Here is a 24,263-nt window from a genome sequence, read left to right as displayed (position 1 = left end):
TTCCCCTTTATCACATACACAGTCCAACAACACAACAACAAGAATCTGCCGACAGCATACGAGTCAATATGGCTAACCTGATCCAAAAACACACACATACCCTGCACACACACAAAAAAACCAAATCTTACTATAGCCAACCAAATACAACCAACCACACTAGGTCACCCGCAACCTCTCTCACCGCCAAGGAAATACAAAAAGCGACTAGTAAGAGAACCCACACAAGTGACGCTGACACATAACCCCACACATAACACTAAGTAGAAAAATACAAGCGTTGCCACACCACCCCACTCACCATTTCCCCCTCTTCCCCTCTCTTTTCTTCCTAACCTAACATTGTATGCAATACTAAAGTCTCACAACAAGTGAAACTGATCTGTAGAAAATACAATTTGAGAGACAATGCACGTATTTTTGTAAACTAAGAAATATTTAATAAAAATATGTATTTTTTTTAAAAAAAGCACAACTTTTTTTGTAATCTTTGTTGTTATACAGTGGTACCTCGGGTTACATACGCTTCAGGTTACATACACTTCAGGTTACACACTCCGCTAACTCAGAAATAGTGCTTAAGGTTAAGAACTTTGCTTCAGAATGAGAACAGAAATCGGACTCTGGCGGTGCAGCGGCAGCAGGAGGCCCCATTAGCTAAAGTGGTGCTTCAGGTTAAGAACAGTTTCAGGTTAAGAACGGACCTCCGGAACAAATTAAGTACTTAACCCCAGGTACCACTGTATTATGTTTTTATATGTATTGGAAACTGCCTAGAGTGGCTGGGACAACCCATCCAGATGGGTGGGGTATAAATAATAAAAAATATTACTATTATTAACTTAGCCTTTAATAGCTCATGGAGTTCAAAAAAGGGCCATAATACAGCAAAGATGCATTTGTTCAGTATGAAATCACCACACTAAATGGATGTGGCAAAATTACCTCACAGGGACTTAACCATTAAAAAAATAAAAGTGTAAATTAGATCTCAGTCAAGGAGAAATGTGGAACCAACAAATACCATCTTTTTTTTTTAAATAAAAAGCAATGGTTAGCCTACAGAGTGCAGGATTTTGTTACTATAAAACACAATAACGTTATGGTCGTTTTATTTGTTTCAGCTGAAATAATTGCATCAGGGAAAAATGTGTTTGAGTTTCCTCTTTGAGGTGTTAAATACACCCTTTTGAAATGAATAAAACTTGATATATCCCCCTTGAAAACAGAGTGAATAGAAATATTTAATGAGCCGAAAGCTTCGTCTGATACAGTTCCTATAAATAATTTCTGAAAGGAATAAACTCATCTGGAAAAGCACTGGTATTAGAATTTCACAAATAATTATTACTATAGAAAGCCCAGACAAGTAGACATCCATAATTTGTAAATAATGAAAAGAAGTTTCTAGGCTCACGTGTGATTCTTGCACATGCTGCGTGAACTCTATAAAATGCTTAACTTGCAGTGATTTGTTTGTTGACAGTCCCTGGTGGTAGAAGACTTTCATCTTTTCTCTCTCTCTCTGAAAAATGGAGTTTTATGTTATTCTGTTTTTCTACCCAGAAGCACTATATGTTTAAAAAAGCGAAGGGGAGACTAATGGATTGAATGGAAAAGCCATATAAAATGCAGAATGAGTCGTCGTCTTAGATTAAACACTGTGCAATCCTACACATGCTTACTCAGAAGTAAGTCCCATTAATGCAGCTTACTCAGAGGTTAAATGGGTATAGGATTGCAGCCCGAGGATGTTGCTAGATTATTGGTTCATTTTTGCCAAAAACTGGATGTGGTTGAAATACTACTGTACTTTGAGCACTTGCTATCCTTCCCAGAGATTGGGTGAAGTTTATCATCTGATCTGGATCCTGGTGTCCCAAGATTTGTATACCTGCAGGACTATTTAGTATTTTCAGTCATTTCACTTGGGGAGGGGAAGCAGTAACTGAATGAATGGCCTGCTGTTCAGAAATTTTATTATTCTGAACAACATGTCCTCTCTCTCTGAATTTCAGAAAACATCCTCTAGTGATTCTCTCTGCCCCCACTTCGCCCCATGGTAGGGCTTTAAGCCACTGGTTGTTCACATGTAAACACAGATGCGCGCACACACACACTATTTTTTAAAAAATTATTATTTTTTAAATGTGCCTCGTAATGTTGTCTTTTGATGCTTATATTTTGACAGCGTAATCCTATACATGTCTAGTAAAGGTAAAGGGACCCCTGACCATTAGGTCCAGTCGTGGCCGACTCTGGGGTTGTGGCGCTCATCTTGCTTTATTGGCCAAGGGAGCCGGTGTACAGCTTCCGGGTCATGTGGCCAGCATGACTAAGCCACTTCTGGCGAACCAGAGCAGCGCACGGAAACGGCGTTTACCTTCCCGCCAGAGCGGTACCTATTTATCTACTTGCACTTTGACGTGCTTTCGAACTGCTAGGTTTGCATGTCTACTCAGAAGTAAATCTAATAAGACAAAAACAAGGTGAGCCCCTGGATTCCTTTAACGGAATTCCCTAGCATTGGAGGGGCAGGCACAGCGTAATCACATCCCCTCCACCACCATTGAACAAAGGCCTAACTGCCAAGCCTTACAAAGTTGTGACGATTTGCCACGCGGCAGGCGAAACCCAAGTGGCACCAGCCAATCAGCCAAATGGGGAAATTCCTACTGGGCCCCTGTCCCAAGAACAGACGACCCATGGCGGCATAGCATGGTCATAAAGGACCCCTGACCATTAGGTCCAGTCGTGACCGACTCTGGGGTTGTGGCACTCATCTCGCTTTATTGGCCAAAGGAGCCGGCGTACAGCTTCCGGGTCATGTGGTCAGCATGACTAAGCCGCTTCTGGCGAAACCAGAGCAGCACACGGAAACGCTGTTTACCTTCCCGCTGGAGCGGTATCTACTTGCACTTTGATGTGCTTTCGAACTGCTAGGTTAGCAGGAGCAGGGACAGAGCAACGGGAACTCACCCCGTCACGGGGATTCGAACCGCCAACCTTCTGATCGGCAAGTCCTAGGCTCAGTGGTTTAACCCAGAGGAAGGGTGGGCGGGTGATCCGGTGCACGAGGTGAAAAAGAGGAAGCTCAATGCAACGTGCAGCAGTATATATGGGTCCCTCGGTTAAGACCTGAAATGATTCCATTGGCCAGATTTACGCCTGCAGCCGAGGGACCACCAATCGGGTTGTTGTGGATCTCCAATCGCTCCCACCCACAACAGCAGTGAGGTCAGTTTTGGTGATCTCACCGCAACACGTGCTCTCCATGAGGAGGACATGATTTGTTTGAATTGCTTTTACATGGTTTTGTTTTAGTTGTATTTGTATTGTACAGGTGTTATTTATTTATTTATATCATATTGAGAGATGTCCAACTAACCAGTTCCACTAGCTCAGGGACTTTCAGATGTGCAGTGGAATTTCTCTATCTTCTTCCCTTCCCTGTGTGTGTGCCCCGTAAACCTGTTCCAGAGGATTAGGGTAGGGGAACAGATTGAGGGGTTGCACAAGGAGAGGGGAGGGAATTTCCTTTGCACAGCTGCAAATCCTTGTGTTAGCAGATGTGTTCCGTTGGATAGTGCCCTTTTGTTTGTTAAGTTCTACCCTATTTTGACAAAGACCAGTATCTAAACCTTAAAAATACAATAAAACAAACAACAGCATATTTCAGTGGAGATCTGACAGCTGGCAGGCATATTTTGGGAGAAATTCTGGAGTTACTTTGCCCATTATTTCCATTCTGAAACACATTCTCTCTTGAATATTGTCTTAAGCTGCAACGTGGGACCCATTTAGATTGGTTGAAGCTAATTGAAGTGGGTGAGATTTAAGCAGCTGAACTGAGTGCAGGATTATAGCCTTGGTTAATGGCTGTGAGTACTGCATCAAATCACCAAAGTGACAGGCAGCTATATCCAGCACTTTTTTTTCTAGAAAAAGAGGTGCAGGAATTCCCACTCTTTTTTTGACAGACAACCCTAAATTAGTGAACTGGGGGTGGGGGGCAAAGTTGATGAGTTCTGGGTGTTGTGCCACTATACAGTTGCCAGTACGGTGCAAAGAGGTTCTAGTGAGTTCCAGATGAAAAGAAGCCATGACTATACCTGCAAAGGAGTAAGTGAATTTAAGATAGTGTGTTTCACCTTTGTCCCAAGTAACTGAGCCATTTGGAATAATTCTCTAGTTAACTAGTTTGTTGAACTAAGCTTTAGGAACATCCAGTGAAAGGACACAGGAGACCGCAGGTTAAATCACCGATCAAGTTAAATCACCACACAGTCATGAAATCCACTTGGCATTGGCATGGTAACTGGAAATAATTCTGGGAAGTCAGTGAAATTTAGAAACAGAGTTAAGCATTTGGTTCCCATTGATCTCAATAGGAACTTAGTATAGATAGATAGATAGATAGATAGATTCTTTATTGTCATTACACAAGTGCAACATTGCACAAAGTGCAACGAAATTGGATGCCATCCCTTAAAACAACAAAAGCAAGACAACAACAACAACCAAACAAACCACATTCCAGCCACACCCACACCACACCCATCAAACTCCCAGGTCACACTAACGAGTTACAGCATTCAAAAGGGCCACAGCTCTTGGATAGAAACTGTTTTTCAGTCTATTTGTCTTGACTTGATGTTTCTATATCTTCTGCCAGAAGGCAGTAGTGCAAACAGACAGTGTCCCGGGTGAGATGAATCCTGCAGGATGTTATTTGCTTTCCTAAGACAACGGGAACCGTACAGTTCTTCCAAAGATGGGAGAGGATGACCAATAATCCTTTGGGCTGTGGTTATGACCTTCTGGAGCACCTTCCTCTCCCTAGCTGTACAACTGGAGAACCAAGCACAAATACAGTATGTAAGAATGCTCTCTATGGAGCCTCGGTAGAAGGACACCAGCAGTCTCTCACTCAGATTGTTCTTCTTTAAAAGTCTGAGGAAATAAATTCTCTGCTGGGCCTTCTTCACCAGAGCAGTGGTATGTGCGCTCCAAGTCATGCCCTGATCGATAGCTACTCCCAAAAACCTGAATTCCGCCACCCTCTCCACCCGTTCCCCGTTGATATACAAGGGCTGAATGTCCGCCTTTTTTTTCCTGTAATCCACCACCAATTCCTTGGTCTTAGCCGTATTAAGAGCCAGATTGTTCTCTCCACACCAAACACAGAGCCGCTCCACCTCATCCCGATAGGCGGACTCATCCCCTCCTGAAATGAGCCCTACCACCGTAGTGTCATCAGCAAACTTGATGATTTTGTTGCTGGAATAGATGGCTGTACAGTCATACGTATAGATAGTGTAGAGCAGGGGACTCAACACACAACCCTGTGGTGAGCCGGTGTTAAGGCTAAGGGCTGTGGACATGTGTGACCCTATTCTAACCCTCTGGGAACGTTCTGACAAAAAATCCAAAACCCAGAGACAGGTGGAGTTGGAGAGTCCAATCGCCTCTAGCTTGGACACCAGTCTATGGGGGAGGATAGTGTTAAAAGCAGAGCTAAAATCCACAAACAGCAGCCTCACATAACTCCCCGGCTGCTCCAGATGGGACAGAGCAGCATGGAGAGTGGTATTGATGGCGTCTTCTGTGGATCTATTTGCTCTGTATGCAAACTGGTAGTTGTCAAAAGTTGATGGAAGACAGGAGATAATGTGACGGCGCACCAGTTTCTCAAAACACTTCATGATGATTGGAGTCAGTGCAACTGGTCTATAGTCATTCAAACTACTGATTGTGGATTTTTTAGGCAGAGGGACAATAGTTGACGACTTCAGGCAGGGTGGGACAATAGACTGGTATGCTGAATCCAGAGAGAATTATGCCTACTAACTCTTTCAAAAGCAATATTACATGACGTTAAAATAATGGGAAATAGGGATGCACTTTTGCCTGGTCTGACTAGGAAAGGTCAGATTAGCCAGTTTCTGTTTCATGTCAGTCTTGCATACAGTCAGTTTAAGGTCTAGACCCTTTAATGACTTTAAAAGATGTGAAAAAACTTAATCTAAATTATAAAATGTGTACAAACTGCCTTCATTGGTACTACTTCTAAAACACTTTTTTGTATGCTTTCCAATACAGTTTCCCTAAAATACAATTTTTTGTGCATACTTATCTGAAACCAAATTGGGTCACAAAATTCAGAGACGTATGGGATCTGATTGACAACTGTGTTCTGATCCATGGTCCAAGAAAGCAGAATAGGTTTGCTTGCTTTAAAATGCAGACCCTATGATCTTCTCTTCCATCTACTGTCTAAGTCTTTATGATAAGGTGGGAAAGAAAACTTTAGCATAATCTCTGAGCGCTTGCTCCAAAGCAGTCTTGAATTTAATGAGAGAAACCTCATATTTTCTAATTACCAATAATTATCTTAAAACAGATCTTCTGTGAATACTCTATGTGTGCATCCCAAATTATGGTTCGAGCACAGAATCATTCACCCAGCTATTTGAAGGGGGATGGGGTGGAATTTTGTATGTTGTCGCATTGCTTCCTATTATAACAAGATTATGTTGCAATCTTCTTACTGGTAATTATTGCAGCATATTATTCTCCTTTCACATGTAACCAGTACATATTTCTGTGCTTATTTGCCAAGGCATTTGCCTTTTATTTTTACTTCCAAATTGCTTAACTTGTTGGAGGCCTTGGAAATCTAATTACTCCTGTATCAGTAGCATAACCAGATTAAAAAACAACAACCACATTCCCCCATGACATTTCTGAACAAGACATCAATCAAACTTTGTTGGCTGAGGAATATTGCTTCAGTAAGCCTTGTTCCATATATTAACTTTTAATGTGAAATATCAGGGCAAGGATGGATTGGTTTTTATAATTATTGTAGATAATTATTTAAGATAATGCAACTCCTACGTCTTGGTATTTTAGCAACACTATTTTCTGGACAAGAGAGTCTTGTGAATTGCCAATAGATTATGGAAGCGAAGTACAGGCAACATTTACGTGTTTTCAGTTGATCCATGACTGTGCACATGTGTATCACAATGACTCAGAAGTGGCCAGATCAGGGCAGGGGTGTGGGCATAATGAGGACAAGGCATAATGAGCTTATATACACTCAACTTGCATGTGATGACCAGGAACGCAACTCCCATGCAATTGGGGGGTTGCTTGTATAATATAATATAATAAACCATGCAAAATCTTTAACTACCGGTAACAACTTATAAATGAAGAATTCTTAAAATAGCAGCAGCAAATTTATTGTGCTAGCCATTGGCCTTGACAACTTCTAAATACCTTGGTTTTCGAACAGGTTAGTTCTTGAACATTTTGGCTCCTGAACGATCAAAACCCGGAAGTGACTGCTCCGGTTTTTGAACGTTCTTTTGGAAGCTGAACATCCGACGGGGCTTCTGCGGCTTCCGATTGTCTGCAGGAGCTTCCTGTCATTGTCAGTGAATGAAGGTCAAGAGAGAGAAGCTGACATTCAACTCTACTCCTACTCAGAATAGACCTATTGAGGTTTATGGACTTGACTAGAAGTCTGTGAAATTTCAAAGTGAAAATCTGCACATGTGCACACACAAACCAGTGATACGAGAATACAGAGTTAAATATTTTTTACAGAGTTTTAGAGGTTGTTGTTGTTTTAAAAAAGAACAAACAAACAAACCAGGGTTAGTATCAAAAATTAGCAGGCCAGCTCTGTTATGCATTATGCCATTCCATGCTATTTGCATGTAGATTCCCATTGTGTAATGCCCTTTTGGTATCTCTGCGTGACAAGAATTAAAATTGCATTGCTTGCAATGATGAGAAGAGCCATATCCCCAAAGACAAATTACAGCGCCAGACATCTAAGCAAGAAAAATTGGCTATCAGATGTTATTGTTCCATTTATGACCAATTATCAGAACTTGGGGTCTTGGACGCTGCAATTAATTATTAACTTTTATTTAGGAAAAACTTGTTGTATTTTTTGCTTCATAAGACACATTTTTTTCTCCTAAAAAGTAAGAGGAAATGTCTGTGTGTCTTATGAAGCGAATGTGCGATCCCTGGAGCTGAATCGCCCGAGTGCAGGGGCAAAAATCGGATTGTGCGTCACGGAGGAGGGAAGGCTGTAGAGAGGAGGCTGTTGGGGTTCCTGTATCGGGCATATTTTGGTGTGTGTGTGGAAGCGTGTGAGTCGTGTTGCTGCACAGGAGAGCGTGTGGTTAAAGGGGGGATTTGGGCATTTGAGTGTCCTTTCTGTGTGGAGCCCCTCGATCGCTGTACGGCATCCCAAGGCTACCGTCTGTTCACCAGCCCTGTTCCCCTTGCGTAATTATTGTAGCGCCTTCCTAAGGATTCCATTGCGACTCCTATTTTGTTTTGCGCTCCCTGCCATGTATGGTTTTAACTGGGCGGTTAAAGTCAGCCTCTGCTCCCCTCCTTTTGTTCTTGTCCCTCTCTGGCAGGGAGCGCACAGCTGCAGTGAATTCCTTTCCTGCCTCAGGGTCTTACTGCCCACCCTCTTGTGTTTTCCGTTGCTGTGTTTGCTCGGATCGGGCCAGCGATGGCCCATTCCCCTTGCTCAGCGCGTCTGCTTGCTGCAAGGTGATGCGGCTAGGAAGGAATTAGCAGGAGGACACAATCCTTTTCCCTTCCATTGCTCAGCACCGGCCGTAACAGCATCATCTCGCAGCAAGCAGACGTGCTGAGCAAGGAGGCTGGTGGCAGACAAACGCAACAAGGAGCAGGGAAATCCCCTGCCTTCATGGCAAGCAGAGGGGAAAGGACCGTGCCCTTTGTGCTAATTCTTTCCTAGCCACATTGTGTGCAGGCTCCAGCCCACCCGGATCAGCTTCCGGTGGCTAGGAGCACAACTGACGGCTGCTGCCACTGCCTCCTCCTCTCCATGCTCCAGTGCTGCTGCGGCGTCCAGGGAAGCATGCCAGGGACACATAGGCAGCCGGAAAACATGCAGGTGGGACAAAGAGAGAGAGAGAGAGAGAGAGCGCTGGCTTGGGTAGTGGTGGGGGGAGAACTTTTGCCTTCCTTTCCTCCCTCCCCTTAAACCCCTCTCCTGCATTCTTAGCCACCTCCTTCTCCACACACCCCACGCGTGCCGCTTGCCCCTCCAGTGTTTTTCCTTCCCTCCCCACTTAAAACTCCTCTCCTACAACATTTGATTCAGAATATTTTCCCCCTTGTTTTCCTCCTCTAAAAACTAGGTGCGTCTTATGGTCAGGTGCGTCTTATGGGGCGAAAAGTACGGCATGTCCGATTAATTCGGATTGCATTGACATTTAAGTGTTTTATTGCTATGGACAATAAGGACTGCTAGGAATACTTCCTTGGGCACCAGGTGTGTAAGGCCTGTTGACCTGGAGCAATGAACAGGATGGGGCATGTGTAGGTTAAACATGACCACAACTTTATTGGTTGTAGAATATCAGGATTTTGCACAGGACAGAGCAAGGATCCTATTAGTGGGCAGCCCAACTGTTGGCCAATGTCTCTCCTAACTTGTGTGCTGGGTAGTGCTGAGGGCAGGGTCAGCCTTGCCCATGAGAAGGACTGAAGCAGGCATCTTGGGTGGTGAAATCCCACAATGCATTGCCTTTGCTGGTACTCTACTACCAGCCAGTTCCAATTCAGAGTGCTGACATTGACCTTTGAGTTGCTACATGGTTTGGGGCAGGGGTGGCCAATGTGGTCCCCTCCCAGATGTTGTTGGACTCCAACTCCCATCAGCCCCGGGCAGTATCTTCCAGAAGAAAAAAAATATATAAGCCCTTTTTGTGGAATTCCAGCTTTCACTTCTATCAGAATTGTGTCCGGCCACTTCTCTCTTCGTGTTTCAGTGTCTATTTAAAAACTGGGAGGGCTGAAGGTTTCTTGATTTAATTTTATGGTACACAGTTATTTGGTTTTAAGTGCATTTTTAGACTTATTGATTTTTAGAAATAGCTTTTAATTTTGTTTCAATGGTGATTTTTGATTGTACCTTTCTTAGCACAGCTTTTGTGGCAATGGCATGGTGCTAAGTCAAGAAATAAATGCAATCTGGCAACCTTCCAAGTTCTCATATTTCGAGAGGGAGGAAAAAATTCCCTCCATTCACACCAGTCATAATTTTACAAACCTCCATAATGTTCTCTTCCCTTAGTCACCATTTCCACCCCAAAAATCTAAAAATCCCTCCATGCGCAATTGCACACAAATCAATGCGGTGTGTTCTGAAAACAGGCATCCCCTTGGGCTGGCTGCTGAAAGTCTCCCATATGTTCCACTCTGGCATTGCCAATTTCAGAGAGTGGTCCATTCTGTGTCTTGGAAAATCACCCATTCATCTCATTTAACCAAGGGAAAAAACACAGGTTTAGCCTGATCTAATCAACACTCAGAAGAAAAAAAAAAATCTTTGTTTGCCTTGACATCCCCCAAATCTGCCACTGTAATTGGTCTCTTTGTTGATTATCAAAGTGCAAGCATAGAAAATTAACCACCTTTGTAAGGGTAGCTTTTGAAGGTCAGGTGAGAAATGCAAATACAGCATGCAGGACATTACCATACAATATTGTTTGTGCTGCACTTTTCAGGAGCACTTAAGTCTCCTTTTCTTTTAAGTATGCTTGACAACTGGATTAGGTTTGAAACAACAATAAAATGAACATCCCTATTTCTCTCCCCAACTTTTGTTTTTCAGGTATGGAAAAATTGTATCCACAAAAGCAATTCTAGACAAAAACACAAATCAGTGCAAAGGTAAGTGCCAAAAGTCCTCCCTGCAAATTCCACATCAAATTGATTGACTGGTGTTTGCACTGCAAAAGTTCAGACTCTGGCGGTGCAATCAACATAATGTACAGTATATTGAAAACATGTTTAATAATGCTGCGGCTTCGAGTTCTACTTCCAGTAACATTGCTCATTAATTTTTTTCATTAACAAACAAAATGAAAATCACAAATCAGAACAACTATCAAATTGCTTCGGCAGCAAAGTAAATTACCTCCTAACCACACAGTGTCATCTGATTTGAACAATATTATCGGTGATGCAAATTGATTTCCTATGTAAAAATTTGAAACTCTTGGGAAAGCTTTCCCAAGCAAATCCTCATTCTGCTTTTCTCTCTTTTGATATCTTGTGCTCCGTTCTTATAAGAAAATGTTAACTGTGGCCCAACTGCATCGCTTCGGAAATAGTGGTGTAGTGAAATGAAAATGAATCTGTGTAGCTCTTGCAGTTTATTTTCATTTAATGGCTAATGCTTTAAAATATGTTTTGTCGTTTAAATGAATTTGAATGCAGAGTGCACCAGTGTGGCATAGTATGGTTGCCTACATAATATTTGTATTCCTACATGTTTTGTTTTTTTCTTGATATGCAAAATATACTTATGGCAGGGAGTGGTGAACTTGGGCCTAGCGGCTGAATTTGGCCTTCCAGGCTTCTCTGTCTCACCCTAAAATTCACCCCAGGTCATTCCCCTAACTTGCCCTTTTCCACACCATCCCCAAGTGCTTTTGCCCTTGTAGGCGTGTGTCCTTGAACTCCCTCTTGCTTGCCTGCATGGGTCAATTGGTGTGTGGAAAGCTACAGGGAGGTGAAACTTTGCACGACTGGAATGCGGTCCGCTGCTGAGAAACAAGAGCCATGTCTGTTGCTCTGTCTGCTTTTTCATCTGCCCTCCCGCCCTTCCTTGAAAGGTTGGTTATGAGGAGAAGCTGCCCTTGGCCTGAAAAACCCCCCACCACATATCCTACCCCTGTTCTAAAGTGTGATAATGGAATTTGTAATTGATTTATCAACACATTATCTCTTTTGTGGGGAGATGTTTCACCGGAGTTCCGACTCTTGCAGCGCAGTTTACATCTTTATGTCATAAAATATTCATTTTGCATGTCCGGTATCCACCATTAATCTTCTGTCTGGGAACCGTTGCTCAGACAGAAATAACAAGTGTGGATTATAGTCTTAACTTGTTAGGGTGCCAGATATCAAGGAGTAGCGGCGGCTTTGATTGACATGTTTTGCACTTCCACCACAATTATTTCAAATCTGATGCCATCGTGGTTCAGGTCCCGTTTGGAATGGGCTCGATTCTTCTCTGGCCTTCCTTGCTACTGCCCATCCCCTTTCTCAAGACCCTACCTTACTAAGTCAACGGGAACAGCTGTGCAGAGAGGCCTTGACTCTCACAAGTGTTATTGACAGCGCCCCATGGAGCAGCATAGATGGGGCACTGATGCTCTCCCTGTGCCCCTTTCTCCTTCTGGCAATTGCCCATCACATGCTGTGTTCAGAAGCTGGGAGAGCAGCAAGGCTCCACCTATTAAGTTCGTATCCAGAGGTACCACTGTATATCACTGTATATCTAAAATGGAAGGTAGCACACAAATGAAAAATGTGTGTCCAGTGGAGTCTTTCTCGCTTCAGCTATGTCATTCTTGCTTGGACTTTTAATATGGGTGCCTGGTTAGGTAAAGAGGACTCTGCAGGATGAGCTACAGCAAACATGGTGTCCCCTATGCTGCGGGTCCAAATTCTCATCAGCCTGCACTGCCAGCGTTCAGGGATGATGGGAGTTGTAGTCCAACAGCATCTGAGAGGGCAGGGGTAAGTATGATGAGTGAACAAAAGTCTGCACTATCCTTTTGGTCATTTAAATTGCATCATCTCCTTGTTAGACTAAATTGAGTTGGACTCACAATTTGGAGGCACGGGTCTGCATGCTAAACCAGTTGTGACATATTCTTGAAACAGAATCACCTGCATCTTCGGCATCTTAAAGGCAGCCTTACTGGCGTTGGACTGAGCAGTGGGTGATAATGACGTAAAGGTTACTGTGCGTAGTCAAAAGCTTTTGAGAACCTTGGGTTTTTGATAGCCTTGTAATTTCTGATCAGAGTAGCATTTCACATTAGCTTCACTGTCTTATCTTCGCTTTTTGATCTCATTATACTACCTACACACATCCTTTCCCCCCTGGAAATCTTTCCAAATTACTTCAGTTATCATGATGTAATTCTCTAGTGAGGATGTGAGAGGAGTCCTACTTCCATGACTATATTCATATAACACTTTAGAATAGAAGTCCCCCCCCCAAAAAAAGACCCCAACATATACATATCTGATAATTTGTTCAATGGAGAGCAAGTAGCTAGAGCACATGTGCGAATATCCAATTGCCAACTCACCTAGGGGGGTTAAATGAGGGTTTTCTCAAGGTTATTACAGTCTGTCTGGAGCTGTTGCAGAACCACACTCCAGGGAGAACTCACTCTACTTTCTTGTAACATTGACAGCGTGAGGATATTTAAAAGTTCCCCTGTTCCCCTGCCAAATTGTACAGATCTTCCTCAGAGGTGCTTCCCATTGGTACAGTGAAGGGAAAAGACTGTGCGTTTGTGCAAAATTACTGGTCTTTTTTCAGAACACCAGAGATATTAATAGAATCGTAGAATTCAACCCTCTGTAATGCAGACTCTTCTTCCTCTGACAAGTAGTAGTAGTAGTAGTAGTAGTAATAATAATAATAATAATAATAATAATAATAATAATAATAATATATTAATTAAACCCGCCCATCTGCCTGGGTTTCCCCAGCCACTCTGGGCAGCTCCCAACAGAATATTAGAAAAACGATAAAACATCAAACATTAAAAACTTCCCTAAACAGGGCTTTGTAGCTTGTTTGCATGAGATTATTGCAGTGCGGAGTCCCCAAGAATGAGGGGAAATAAGTGGAGGCTGGAAACCTCTTTTCTTTGATGGCGTTCCCATTTCACACACGTAGTTCAAATGGTAGTAACACTTCCTTGCGTCGTGATTTGCATTTCTAAGGAGAAGCTAAAGATTTGCATTTCGGCGGAGGGAATATATTTGTTGAAACTCGGTGTGTTTCACAAGTTGAACCTAAGCAGCCAGCACTGAGTTCAGTAGTTTGTTCCCAGAAAAACTGTGCATAGGATTACAGCCTTGCTCTTTGCTGCATCCCTGCTCCTGTGTGTTGTGGGTCAATGTATAAGTGGATCAGTGCCTGGATTCTCGTGGTGGGCATGCCCATGAAGGCTGTCAAGATGAGCTCTTGCACTTCAAAATTTACAATACCACCGATTGCCCTACCTTTGGAAGTGAGGAAGGTGGTGGGATTCAGGGTTTTGATGTGTTGAAACCCCACCTCAGGTCCTGTCTGAAGGTTGCCCGCAGGCCATTGCAAGAACAAGATGCTGGACTCAATTCTCCATTGGCCCGATCTGGCAGGCTCTTTTTATGCACGCATGGAAGCCTCCCCCTGATGCTGTTCACCTGGCACCAACCTTGCAAAGGTGAAACGTGTCCTGCTTCCTGTGCTTTCAGTGGGATTGCGATGTTTGCTTTTGCTGCTATTACGAGATCCGGTTTTTATTATTCCTGTTATTTGTATCTGGCTTCGGGCTGCTTTCTGTTTTGAAGTTCTGTGCTCCACTGGAATAATTTCTGAATAGACACACAGGAAAGATTCGCTCTGCACATCTGTTTCATTTCGGTAACTTTGAAAATGGCTCCCCTTCCACTCCCAAAAAACATTTTTGTGTTTTGTTTTAACGTAGAAGCTACCCTGAGAGTCTTTTCTAAGATTGAAAAGTGCGCTAGGAATAGGCTAAATTAATAAATGGTTAAATAAATAAATGCATTTGATTTATTAAATTTATACCCCACTTTCCCTCTAAGGGACTCAAAGCCATACATGTGATCCCTCCATTTTTATTGTCACAGTAACTCTGTGGTGTCTAGGCAGAGAGATGACTGGCCCTATTGACTTCATGACAGAGTGAGGAATTAAAACTCCCCAGTGGTTCTGTCTCCCAGTTGCTCAGCCTGCAGCCGGCCAGTTGCTAGCTGCCAGCTTCTAGCTAACATAGTTCTCAGCTCTGTCCTTTGCCCTTCTAACTACCAGAAATTCTAGATTCAGGGAGGTAGCCGTGTTGGTCTGATGCAGTCGGCATAAATAAATAATAAATTTAAAAAATCAGTAGCACCTTAGAGACCAACTAAGTTTCTTCTGGGTATAAGCTTTCGTGGGAATGCACACTTCTTCAGATATACTGAAAGAGAAGTCACCAGACCCTTATATATAGTGGGAGGGTGGGGTGGGGTTTTTCTCTGAAGGGTAGTAGGAGATGGGTATGGTAAACCTGCTGACGACTGTTAACGACTGTGATGGATGGATCAAACCTATCTATTCTGAAGGAAATCAGCCCTGAGTGCTCACTGGAAGGACAGATCCTGAAGCTGAGGCTCCAATACTTTGGCCACCTCATGAGAAGAGAAGACTCCCTGGAAAAGACCCTGATGTTGGGAAAGATGAAGGGCACAAGGGGAAGGGGACGACAGAGGACGAGATGGTTGGACAGTGTTTTCAAGGCTACGAACATGAGTTTGACCAAGCTGCGGGAGGCAGTGGAAGACAGGAGTGCGTGGCGCGCTCTGGTCCATGGGATCACAAAGAGTCGGACACGACTGAACAACAACAACAGCAGCAACAACAACAACTGCAATTAGTCCTACAGGAAAAAAGCAAGGGATAGTATGCAGATGACCAAAAATAGCTTTAGCATATGTCTCATTACCTGCATACAGGTTTACCATACCCATTGAGTCAATCACCCATTTCCTACTACCCTTCAGAGAAAAACCCCACCCCATCTTCCCACTATGTATAAGGGTCTGGTGACTTCTGTTTCAGTGTATCTGAAGACGTGTGCATGCACACGAAAGCTTATACCCGGAACAAAATTAGTTGGTCTGTAAAGCGCTACTGGACAATTTATTATTATTTTTTAATTTATTTTAACTACCAGAAAGTTGAGGAAGGCCCCCCACCCTTTTGTTATCTGGCACAGAGCCACTTCCTTTGTTACCTTAATGGCCCATACTTAGAGGGCCATTACCTCACCATAAGTTAGCCTGGTTATTCCAGGAATTAAATCCCATCTGGATCCAGGAATTAGAAGGGGGCTCAAGCATACAGCCTACATCTCCCCCCCCCACACACCTCATAACACTATCAACAAGTGCCTTTAGCGACCCAGTGAAGGATTTGCCTATCTACCTGGATGTTAATGCTACCATCTTTGCCTCCTAGTTGTAAGGAGGCAGTTGGGTGTTTGGTTTCCCAGCTTGGAAGAGAAGGAGGTGATGGTAACAGCAGCTAGGCAGAAGCAAAGTAGACCCATTAGCATTTGCTTTGCTGTTTAATATTAAACCCAGAGTTCACAGCAGAGTGTGCTGTCTGTATAGTGTCATGATTCTAGCCTCTTGTTAAGCAGACTTGATGGCTTAAACGTTTGGTGTAGATGTAAAGTTCATTGTCTGTAAACTGTATAGCAACGAAACCAGATTTACTGGCTGCAATCCTCTGCCTATGTACCTGGAAGTTTGCCCCTTCGAACACAGTGGGACTTACTTTCAAGTAAACATGCACAGGGTTGCATAGATAATTGCCACAGTCTTTATTTCAAAACACACACACACAATTGTGAATTGAGCCATCAGACCTCAGGAAAGATCTTCACTTGCTGTGAAAGGGTTCACTGGGGACGCCTCTTGATGAAGCCTCTCGTTTGAGACTGTTCTTCCTTGGGTGGCGTGCATACTAATTGACGCATAACAACAGCAAGCGAGCGTTCTCTAATAGGACTGCATAAAACAAAACAAGAGCTGTCACCGTAGAATGGCCCAAAATCATTGAATAAAGCAAGGAACGGAACTGCATATGGGGAAGAATGAAAAACAGATACATGATACAATCAGATGCAAACATTAAAAGATGCTCAGTAAGATGTAAAGTTGGGAAGTAGTTTTTTGTTGTTGCCTCCCCAGTTTATGATTTGCATATTTCTTTTCTTTGCTAATTTGAATGGTCAGGGAAGGCAAACTGAAGAATTTAACGACAACAAACATGTATCTTAAATGCATAGTGGGGCTGCAAGGTTGGCAAGCACACGTGCTGAACCCTGTCCATGGAGCTTACCCCCCCTTAAAAAAAGAATGAGACGAGAGACCAAAGTACAGTGGTACCTCGAGTTACATACGCTTCAGGTTACAGACTCCGCTAACCCAGAAATATTACCTCGGGTTAAGAACTTTGCTTCAGGATGAGAACAGAAATCGTGCTCCGGTGGTGCAGCAACAGCAGTGGTGCTTCAGGTTAAGAACAGTTTCAGGTTAAGAACGGACCTCCGGAACGAATTAAGTACTTAACCCGAGGTACCACTGTATGGGTTCAAGTTGGCCACAACTTTATTCAACTTCAGAATGTGGGAAACTTGGCATAGACCTTGGCATCCCGACTGGGATTGAGGATGTGCAGGGCAATGAGGTGCAGTAGGAGGGGACTGTAAAGCACGAATTTACACAGCTTGCCCTCCCACTTTACCTTGGCCGGGAGTTTGACCTACATGCCGCTGCTCTAGGGCCAGGGACTCCTGCAATCAACCCTTTAATGGGCCATGTGTCCCCTCCCCAGCGCCGCCATCACCAAAAACAAAAGGCCACCATGCGGCCTTAAGCCGGGGCGCACGCTGCCTTCTCGGGCCCGGCAAAGCGCTCCACGGTGAACGGTGGCAATGGAGGGGCCTTGCGCTCCCTCCCAAGTGCCACCGCTGCTGAAAACAACAAAAATGCTGGTAAACAGCCTGTAGCTGGGGCACACGCCGCCCTCTTGGGCCTGGCGAAGCGCCCAGCCAACAAAAGAAACCAAAATTACTTACCTCAACCTGGCTGCTCACAGGAACGCATCCCGAACCTGGAAGAGGAGGAAACAGAGTGAGGTTTGGCCAAAGGGGTCAGCCTCTTTTCCCTTGGCCCTCGACCCAACCCCAGCCGTCCTCCCAGGCCGGGGGGGGGATGAGGCCACCCTAAAGCAGGTGGGAGGCACCCGAGCAGGTAAGCCCGCTCAGTGTCGCAAAGCCCGCCCACCTGTTGGGAAGGAAATTGGGTGGAAATTCTCATATAATCCTCCACACCTTTCTGATATAGCTAAGCGTTCAGAGGGATTGAGTAGTGGAAGTTTCAGTACACTGTTTCCATACTTCATGGCAGTGTTCATCTGCCAAAGTATGCAAGCCCATTTCTCAGAGCATGAATTACTGCCCTCTGCACCTGGCCTTGTGGGCTCTTTATGCCAGTTTGATTTCCTGGTTTAATCAAGAACTCTGACTAGCCCTGTACATCTGCTTAGGAACTGAAATGGACGTGACATGGGAGAATAATATAGGGTCCTAAGCACCACCATTCTGATAGGCACCTGGTGCTTGCCTTCCTTTTGTAGCCAAAGAGGCACCACCTACACACAAGACAACCTCGAGGTTTGCAGAAGTACAAAACATCTTTTAGAAATAAAGGAAAAACAACCCTAAGAGGAGGAAAACAACCCAAGGCGGACCGAGTGATGTGGGCTCAGGGCCCAGACTGGATGTTGGGTTCATGAATAATATGCCACTCCATACCTTGGTTTTCCTTAATTAATTACACATGTGGGGAGGGAAGGGGTTCTTACTGGGAAGATGAAAAAGATAATTTCTTTATTCCCTCTCATACACATGTAGCTTTCTTTCTCGAGCTCCAAACCAAAGGCGTGTGTGTATTGAATCTCATACTAAAGGCCTATCTCATCTAATTGGTTGTGAATTGGTGCCCAGTGCAAACCTTTCAAGACTAGTGTCTCGTGTGTGTGTGTGTGTGTGTGTGTGTGTGTCTAGCCAGAGATAGCCACCAGCAGCATCACTGCCAGTTCATTACCAAGTTCAATTCAAGGTATTAATATTGACATTTTAAAGCCCTAAATGACCGGGGTCCTCAAATATCTGAAGCTGTTCTTCCTCCCATGTCCACGTGTCCAGATAATTAAGATTTGCAGGGGAGGCCCTGCTGCTGCTGCTGCCGCTGCCGCCGCCACCACCACCACCACTGCCTGTGGTTTGAGGGGCAGTGGACAGGGCCTTCTTTGTGGTAGCTCCCAGCTTGTGGAAAGACCTCCCTTTGTGGTAGCTCCCAGCTTGTGGAAAGACCTCCCTTCTGTAGTGGATTTTTCAACCATCACTTTATTCTGTTTGACAGTTAGTCAAGATATGCCTCTTTACCCAGATTCTCTGCATGGCTATGCACTTCAATTCTGGTTTGGAGTTTTCTTGTTCTGTTGTTGCTGTTGTTTTGATTTGATTTTATGGTTTTAGTGTATATTGTACTTCTTTTGATTGTGATATTTGTTACCTGCCCTGAGTGTTAGGTGAAAGGTGCGAGCTGTGAGTACAAATAAATAAAAGAGCAAAACAGAATAAATTAACTTTTTTAAAAAGCTAATATTACTAAAAAGAGCATATAGCCCCCCAAAACACATTTCAGAATAGCACATAAAACAGACTCAGCATGCTCTTCCCCTGTTCACAGTGTGAACAGATGGGCCTTGCATGGATTCCAGAAAGTTTCCCAGAAACAGCAGTTCTTTTAAGAAGCCAGTTATCTCCCATTCCTAATAATTTAGCTGCTGTCAGGTACCATTTCCCCTCACATGCACAAAACTTCAGATTGATATTTATTTACTTGTTTTTACATTCACATTCCACCTTTCCTTCAATAAGTTCCAGGTGGTGCCCATGGTTCTGCTCCTCCTTGTTTTAGTTTCTCTAATCATAAGTAACATACAGTGGTACCTTGGATTACAGACGCTTCAGGTTACAGACTCCGCTAGCCCAGAAATAGTACCTCGGGTTAAGAACTTTGCTTCAGGATGAGAACAGAAATTGTGCGGTGGCAGCGAGAGGCCCCATTAGCTAAAGTGGTGCTTCAGGTTAAGAACAGTTTCAGGTTAAGAACGGACCTCTGGAACGAATTAAGTTCATAACCAGAGGTACCACTGTATTTCTAATTCTGTGGTTCCATGATAACATGGGGTAGGGGTGCAGGAGGTCCCCAGTGTTATGTTTTGTCCAAGTTACCGTTCATGTGAGCTCAAGGCTTCTATCAGAACAAGGCCATGTTGTTGAATGCAATGCAATGATGAATCCCCAAGTTCTGCACAAGTCCATGTGGCCTCAAGGTATCAGAAGAATGTGGCAAAAGGGACAGTAATACTTCCCGTAAGGTGCTACTGGAAGGATTTGTTGTTGTTGTTAGTAATACCTCATACTTTGAGCCCACTGGGGCCAAACCAGTGGGGGAGATCAGCGGAAACACCAGCCCATTTTTAGATTGGGGAGCCTCTTCTTCCCAGCTCCAGAGCAAACTCTGTGGTCACTCAGACTGAAAAGGGACTAAAAATGCACCAGGGTTTGATGGTCTTTTTGTTGTTGTTTAGTCATTTAGTCATGTCCGACTCTTCATGACCCCATGGACCAGAGCACGCCAGGCACTCCTGTCTTCCACTGCCTCCCGCAGTTTGGTCAAACTCATGCTGGTAGCTTCGAGAACACTGTCCAGCCATCTCGTCCTCTGTCGTCCCCTTCCCCTTGTGCCCTCCATCTTTCCCAACATAAGGTTTTTTTTCCAGGGAATCTTCTCTTCTCATGAGGTGGCCAAAGTATTGGAGCCTCAGCTTCACAATCTGTCGTTCCAGTGAGCACTCAGGGCTGATTTCCTTAAGAATGGAGAGGTTTGATCTTCTTGCAGTCCATGGGACTCTCAGGAGTCTCCTCCAACACCATAATTCAAAAGCATCAATTCTTCGGTGATCAGCCTTCTTTCTGGTCCAGCTCTCACTTCCATACATCACTAGTGGGAAAACCATAGCTTTTACTATACGGACCTTTGTTGGCAAGGTGATGTCTCTGCTTTTTAAGATGCTGTCTAAGATGGTCTTTAGCTGCCACTAATTATGAGCCTCATGCTGAAATATTCCCAGGTAACCTGGGATTTTTTCATAGACTTTGCGTCATGGAACTTCAGTAACGTCACCATTCTTAAATTAGGGCCTTACCTTTCAAGGTGGGTGATGATTATATGTCAACATATGAAGAACCGCCATAGTGTTTTCCTGTTCTTAATGTTGAGGGACTTGGATGAGTATAGCAATATGGAACAGCTCCATGTGAAATAATAAAAGTGGTGGAGAAAGTGGCTAAGTTGTGCCGAAACCTCTTTCACTAATAAATTTTATTCATTGGGTATAGCAAAAAATTGAAATAAACGTGCTACTTTATTTATGTTTCTCCCAACTGACCTTTTTTTCAGTGGGAAAATTTGAACCAAACGGGTTCATATCTATTTAATGACTCTAGGCTCACCACATTGGGCAGGGGACCAGAGCTCCCTTTGGAGTAGAAAGGACCTCGTAGAAAGTAAATAATTTGCAAAACTTTGGATTTTGAAGCTTAAAAAAAAAAGTTGTACTGTTCAGCCGCCAAAATGTCTGGTGGATATGATGGTAATCCTGTCCTCCTAATTATTTTCTTTTGCCTGTTACCTTTAATTTTTTTAGTATCGTTACTGGTGACATAAAAAAATAACCTAGGAACTCCCTTAAAAACAGATATATATATTATGCTGAAAGTGTGGAAATAGATGACTCATCTATAAAAAAGCCTACACAGGTAGGCTTTCTCCCCATGGTTTTGCCACCATGTTCAGGATTGGCACCCAAGAATCCATACTAATCCAGACTCTGGAGCACAGGGTGCGTGTGAGTGTGTGTGTGTGTGTGTGTGTGTGTGAGAGAGAGAGAGAGAGAGAGAGAGAGAGAGAGAGAGACTTAAGTTCTTCCATATTTGGTAAGGAAGCAAGTCTTGGAAGTTAGTAGGAGATTTCATTAACTGGCTGGCGACAATTACCGTATTTTTCGCTCTATAACACGCACCTGACCATAACACGCACATCGTTTTTAGAGGAGGAAAACAAGGGAAAAAATATTCTGAACGAAACAGTGGATGTATCATTTTTGTGCTTCATGCTGTGGCCACAGACATGTGATCTGATGGTGAATTTGGGCTGACCCAATGCAAAGATCCTGAGGATCCATGTGGATCCATGCTTTGTAACCACGTTTTTGCACCATTGCAGCCCCAGACAACAGTGGGTGCGTGATTTGGGGGGGGGCAGGCTGTAGCCATGGACATGCTATGTTCTCTGGTGGTGAATTTGGGGGTGACCCAATGCAAAGATCCTGAGGATCCATGCTTTTTAACCACATTTTTGCACCGTTGCAGCCCCAGGCAACAGTGGGTGCATGATTTGGGGGGGCAGGCTGCAGCCATGGACATGCTATGTTCTCTGGTGGTGAATTTGGGGGTGACACAATGCAAAGATCCATGTGGATCCATGCTTTTTAACCACATTTTTGCACCATTGCAGCCCCAGGCAACAGTGGGTGCATGATTTTTGGGGGGCAGGCTGTAGCCATGGACATGCTATGTGCTCTGATGGTGAATTTGGGGTGACCCAGTGCAAAAATCCTTAGGATCCATGTGGATCCATGCTTTTTAACCACATTTTAAGTGGGGAGGGAAGGAAAAACACAGAAGGGCTAAGAATGCAGGAGTGGGGTATAACGGGAGGGAGGAAAGGAAGGCAAAAGTTTCCCCCACGCACCCACCCAAGCCAGCCAGCTCTCTCTCTCTCTCTCTCTCTCTCTCTCTCTCTCTCCCACCTGCATGTTTTCAGCAGCACCGGAGCACAGAGAGGAAGGAGCGGAGCACAGAGAGGAAGGAGCGACAGTCTGCTTTTCCCCTCTGCTTGCCTGGAGGGGAGGGGCTTTCCCTGCTCTTTGTTCCATTTGAGCAAACACAGTAACGAAACAGAGGAGGGTGGGCAGTAAGACCCTGAGGCAGAATGCAGGAAAGCAGCAACTTCCTGTCTCACGGAGCTCCCTTCTCCCTGAAGCGCGGTTTGATTTTTGCCTTATTTTTCGGCTCCAGGGACCACACATTCGCTGCATAACACGCACAGACATTTCCCCTTCCTTTTTAGGAGAAAAAATCTGCGTGTTATAGAGCGAAAAATACGGTAGCAATTACAGTACTCTATACTGTTTGGTAGCCTAGCTTGACTATAGGACCTACGGTATCTCTGTAGAACGGTAGGCATTTAATATGTGCTAGAATTTGTCAGTGGTCTCTGACACTTATCTCCTTCAGTTTTTGTTTCAACTATCACTGCAGATAAATTCCAGTAAGTTTATTTTTCCCTGCTGTGCCTTAAACAATTATAACATTTTAAATGTAATCCTGAGATAATAGTATTGACTTGCTTCCCAGGGCAATAGGTACTTAAAGGCACTTTTCCTGATTTGAAGAGGGCTTGGCAAGGTAAAATATCAGATTTAGCTGAAAACTGTTTGGATTGGCAGGTGACCTTACAGTTCTCTTGAAGGTCTTTTGATAAAACAGATTATGTGCTTACAGCACGAGAAGATGCTTCTAGGTATAAAATAGCACAGTATATCAGATCATGTCCGCAGCACCACCAATTTCAGAACTTTGTGTTCATTTCTGCACTTGTATGGGGCCACCTTGATTTAGGGTTAACCCACTATAGGACAAGAATACCAAAAACATGTGTTGTCTGGCAACTTTGACCAGGAGTTCTCTCAAATTGTATTCTTTCTTTGGTGATCACTCGTAGCCGAGTAAATTGTCTTCCATAAACATGGTTTCAACAGTGAGTGACTGTGGAGGCAAATTCTGGATCCACACCTCCTTCCACAGTGGGGACATAGGTTTCTGGACAGGAGTTGATCACAGTGAGGGTTTCCGAAGTGTGCCTTCCTCTTAGCACGTTTCTCCCTTGCGTCCTGAGTTTGAGCATCTTCAAAACCCATGACACCTTTGGTAAAGGCTGTTCTCCAATTGGATCGCTCGCATGCCAGTGTTTCCCAGTTGTCAGTGTTTATACTACACTTTTAAAAAAGATTTGCCTTGAGAGATCACTCACTGGATCATCACCTTGTCGTGGTGAGTGGGATTGCATGTTCCTATGACCCTTGTGAGTGAAGCCATAAGGAGTCTCATACTCCCAGCAGGGTCCAATTGTGTGCACGTTGCTGTCAGAACCAAGTGCCTCCAGTTGTGCAAATTAACTGTGCCCCTTCGGGTATTTACACAAGTGCCAGTGTGAGCTTTGGAGCTGGCAGCTGCGTCCCATTAACTTCATCAGCCTTTGGAACTTGGCCCACTGAACGAATCTTTAAAGGCAAAGTCTGGTCAGCTTGTCTCCAACACTGTTGCAGCTTTATTAGATGGTTGGATTCTTTAGATACACTCTTTTTTAGGAGGGTTAGAGAGCAAATACAGGAGCGGCAATAAGCA

General features: G+C 44.0%; 1 protein-coding gene and 1 long non-coding RNA gene across 9 annotated transcripts in view; one reads left to right on the top strand and one right to left on the bottom strand.

Moving 5' to 3' along the window:
- The window catches only part of RBMS3 (RNA binding motif single stranded interacting protein 3), a gene marked incomplete at its 3' end in the record, with an annotated part of 779,945 nt that overhangs the window by 434,258 nt on the left and 321,424 nt on the right, over positions 1-24,263 (top strand). For all 7 annotated transcript variants that reach the window (XM_082193455.1, XM_082193458.1, XM_082193459.1 and 4 more), the window contains one exon: positions 10,685-10,743. In XM_082193455.1, coding sequence (XP_082049581.1) covers positions 10,685-10,743 — 59 coding nt within the window. The remainder of the gene's footprint in view (positions 1-10,684; positions 10,744-24,263) is intronic.
- LOC309515579 lies at positions 16,464-18,288 on the bottom strand. 2 transcript variants are annotated; one of them, XR_014212520.1, is made up of 3 exons: positions 17,947-18,288; positions 17,739-17,773; positions 16,464-16,735 (listed from the first exon to the last, which is right to left on the bottom strand). It is a non-coding gene; the product is annotated as an uncharacterized lncRNA (long non-coding RNA). The 2 variants fall into 2 exon arrangements; XR_014212521.1 differs by having other exon boundaries at positions 16,464-16,665; positions 17,947-18,220.

The sequence above is a fragment of the Podarcis vaucheri genome (assembly GCF_965113315.1).
Source record: "Podarcis vaucheri genome assembly, chromosome: 12".
NCBI lineage: Eukaryota > Metazoa > Chordata > Lepidosauria > Squamata > Lacertidae > Podarcis > Podarcis vaucheri.
Note: the sequence above shows the minus strand (reverse complement) of the source record. Positions and strands in the feature narration are given on the sequence as shown.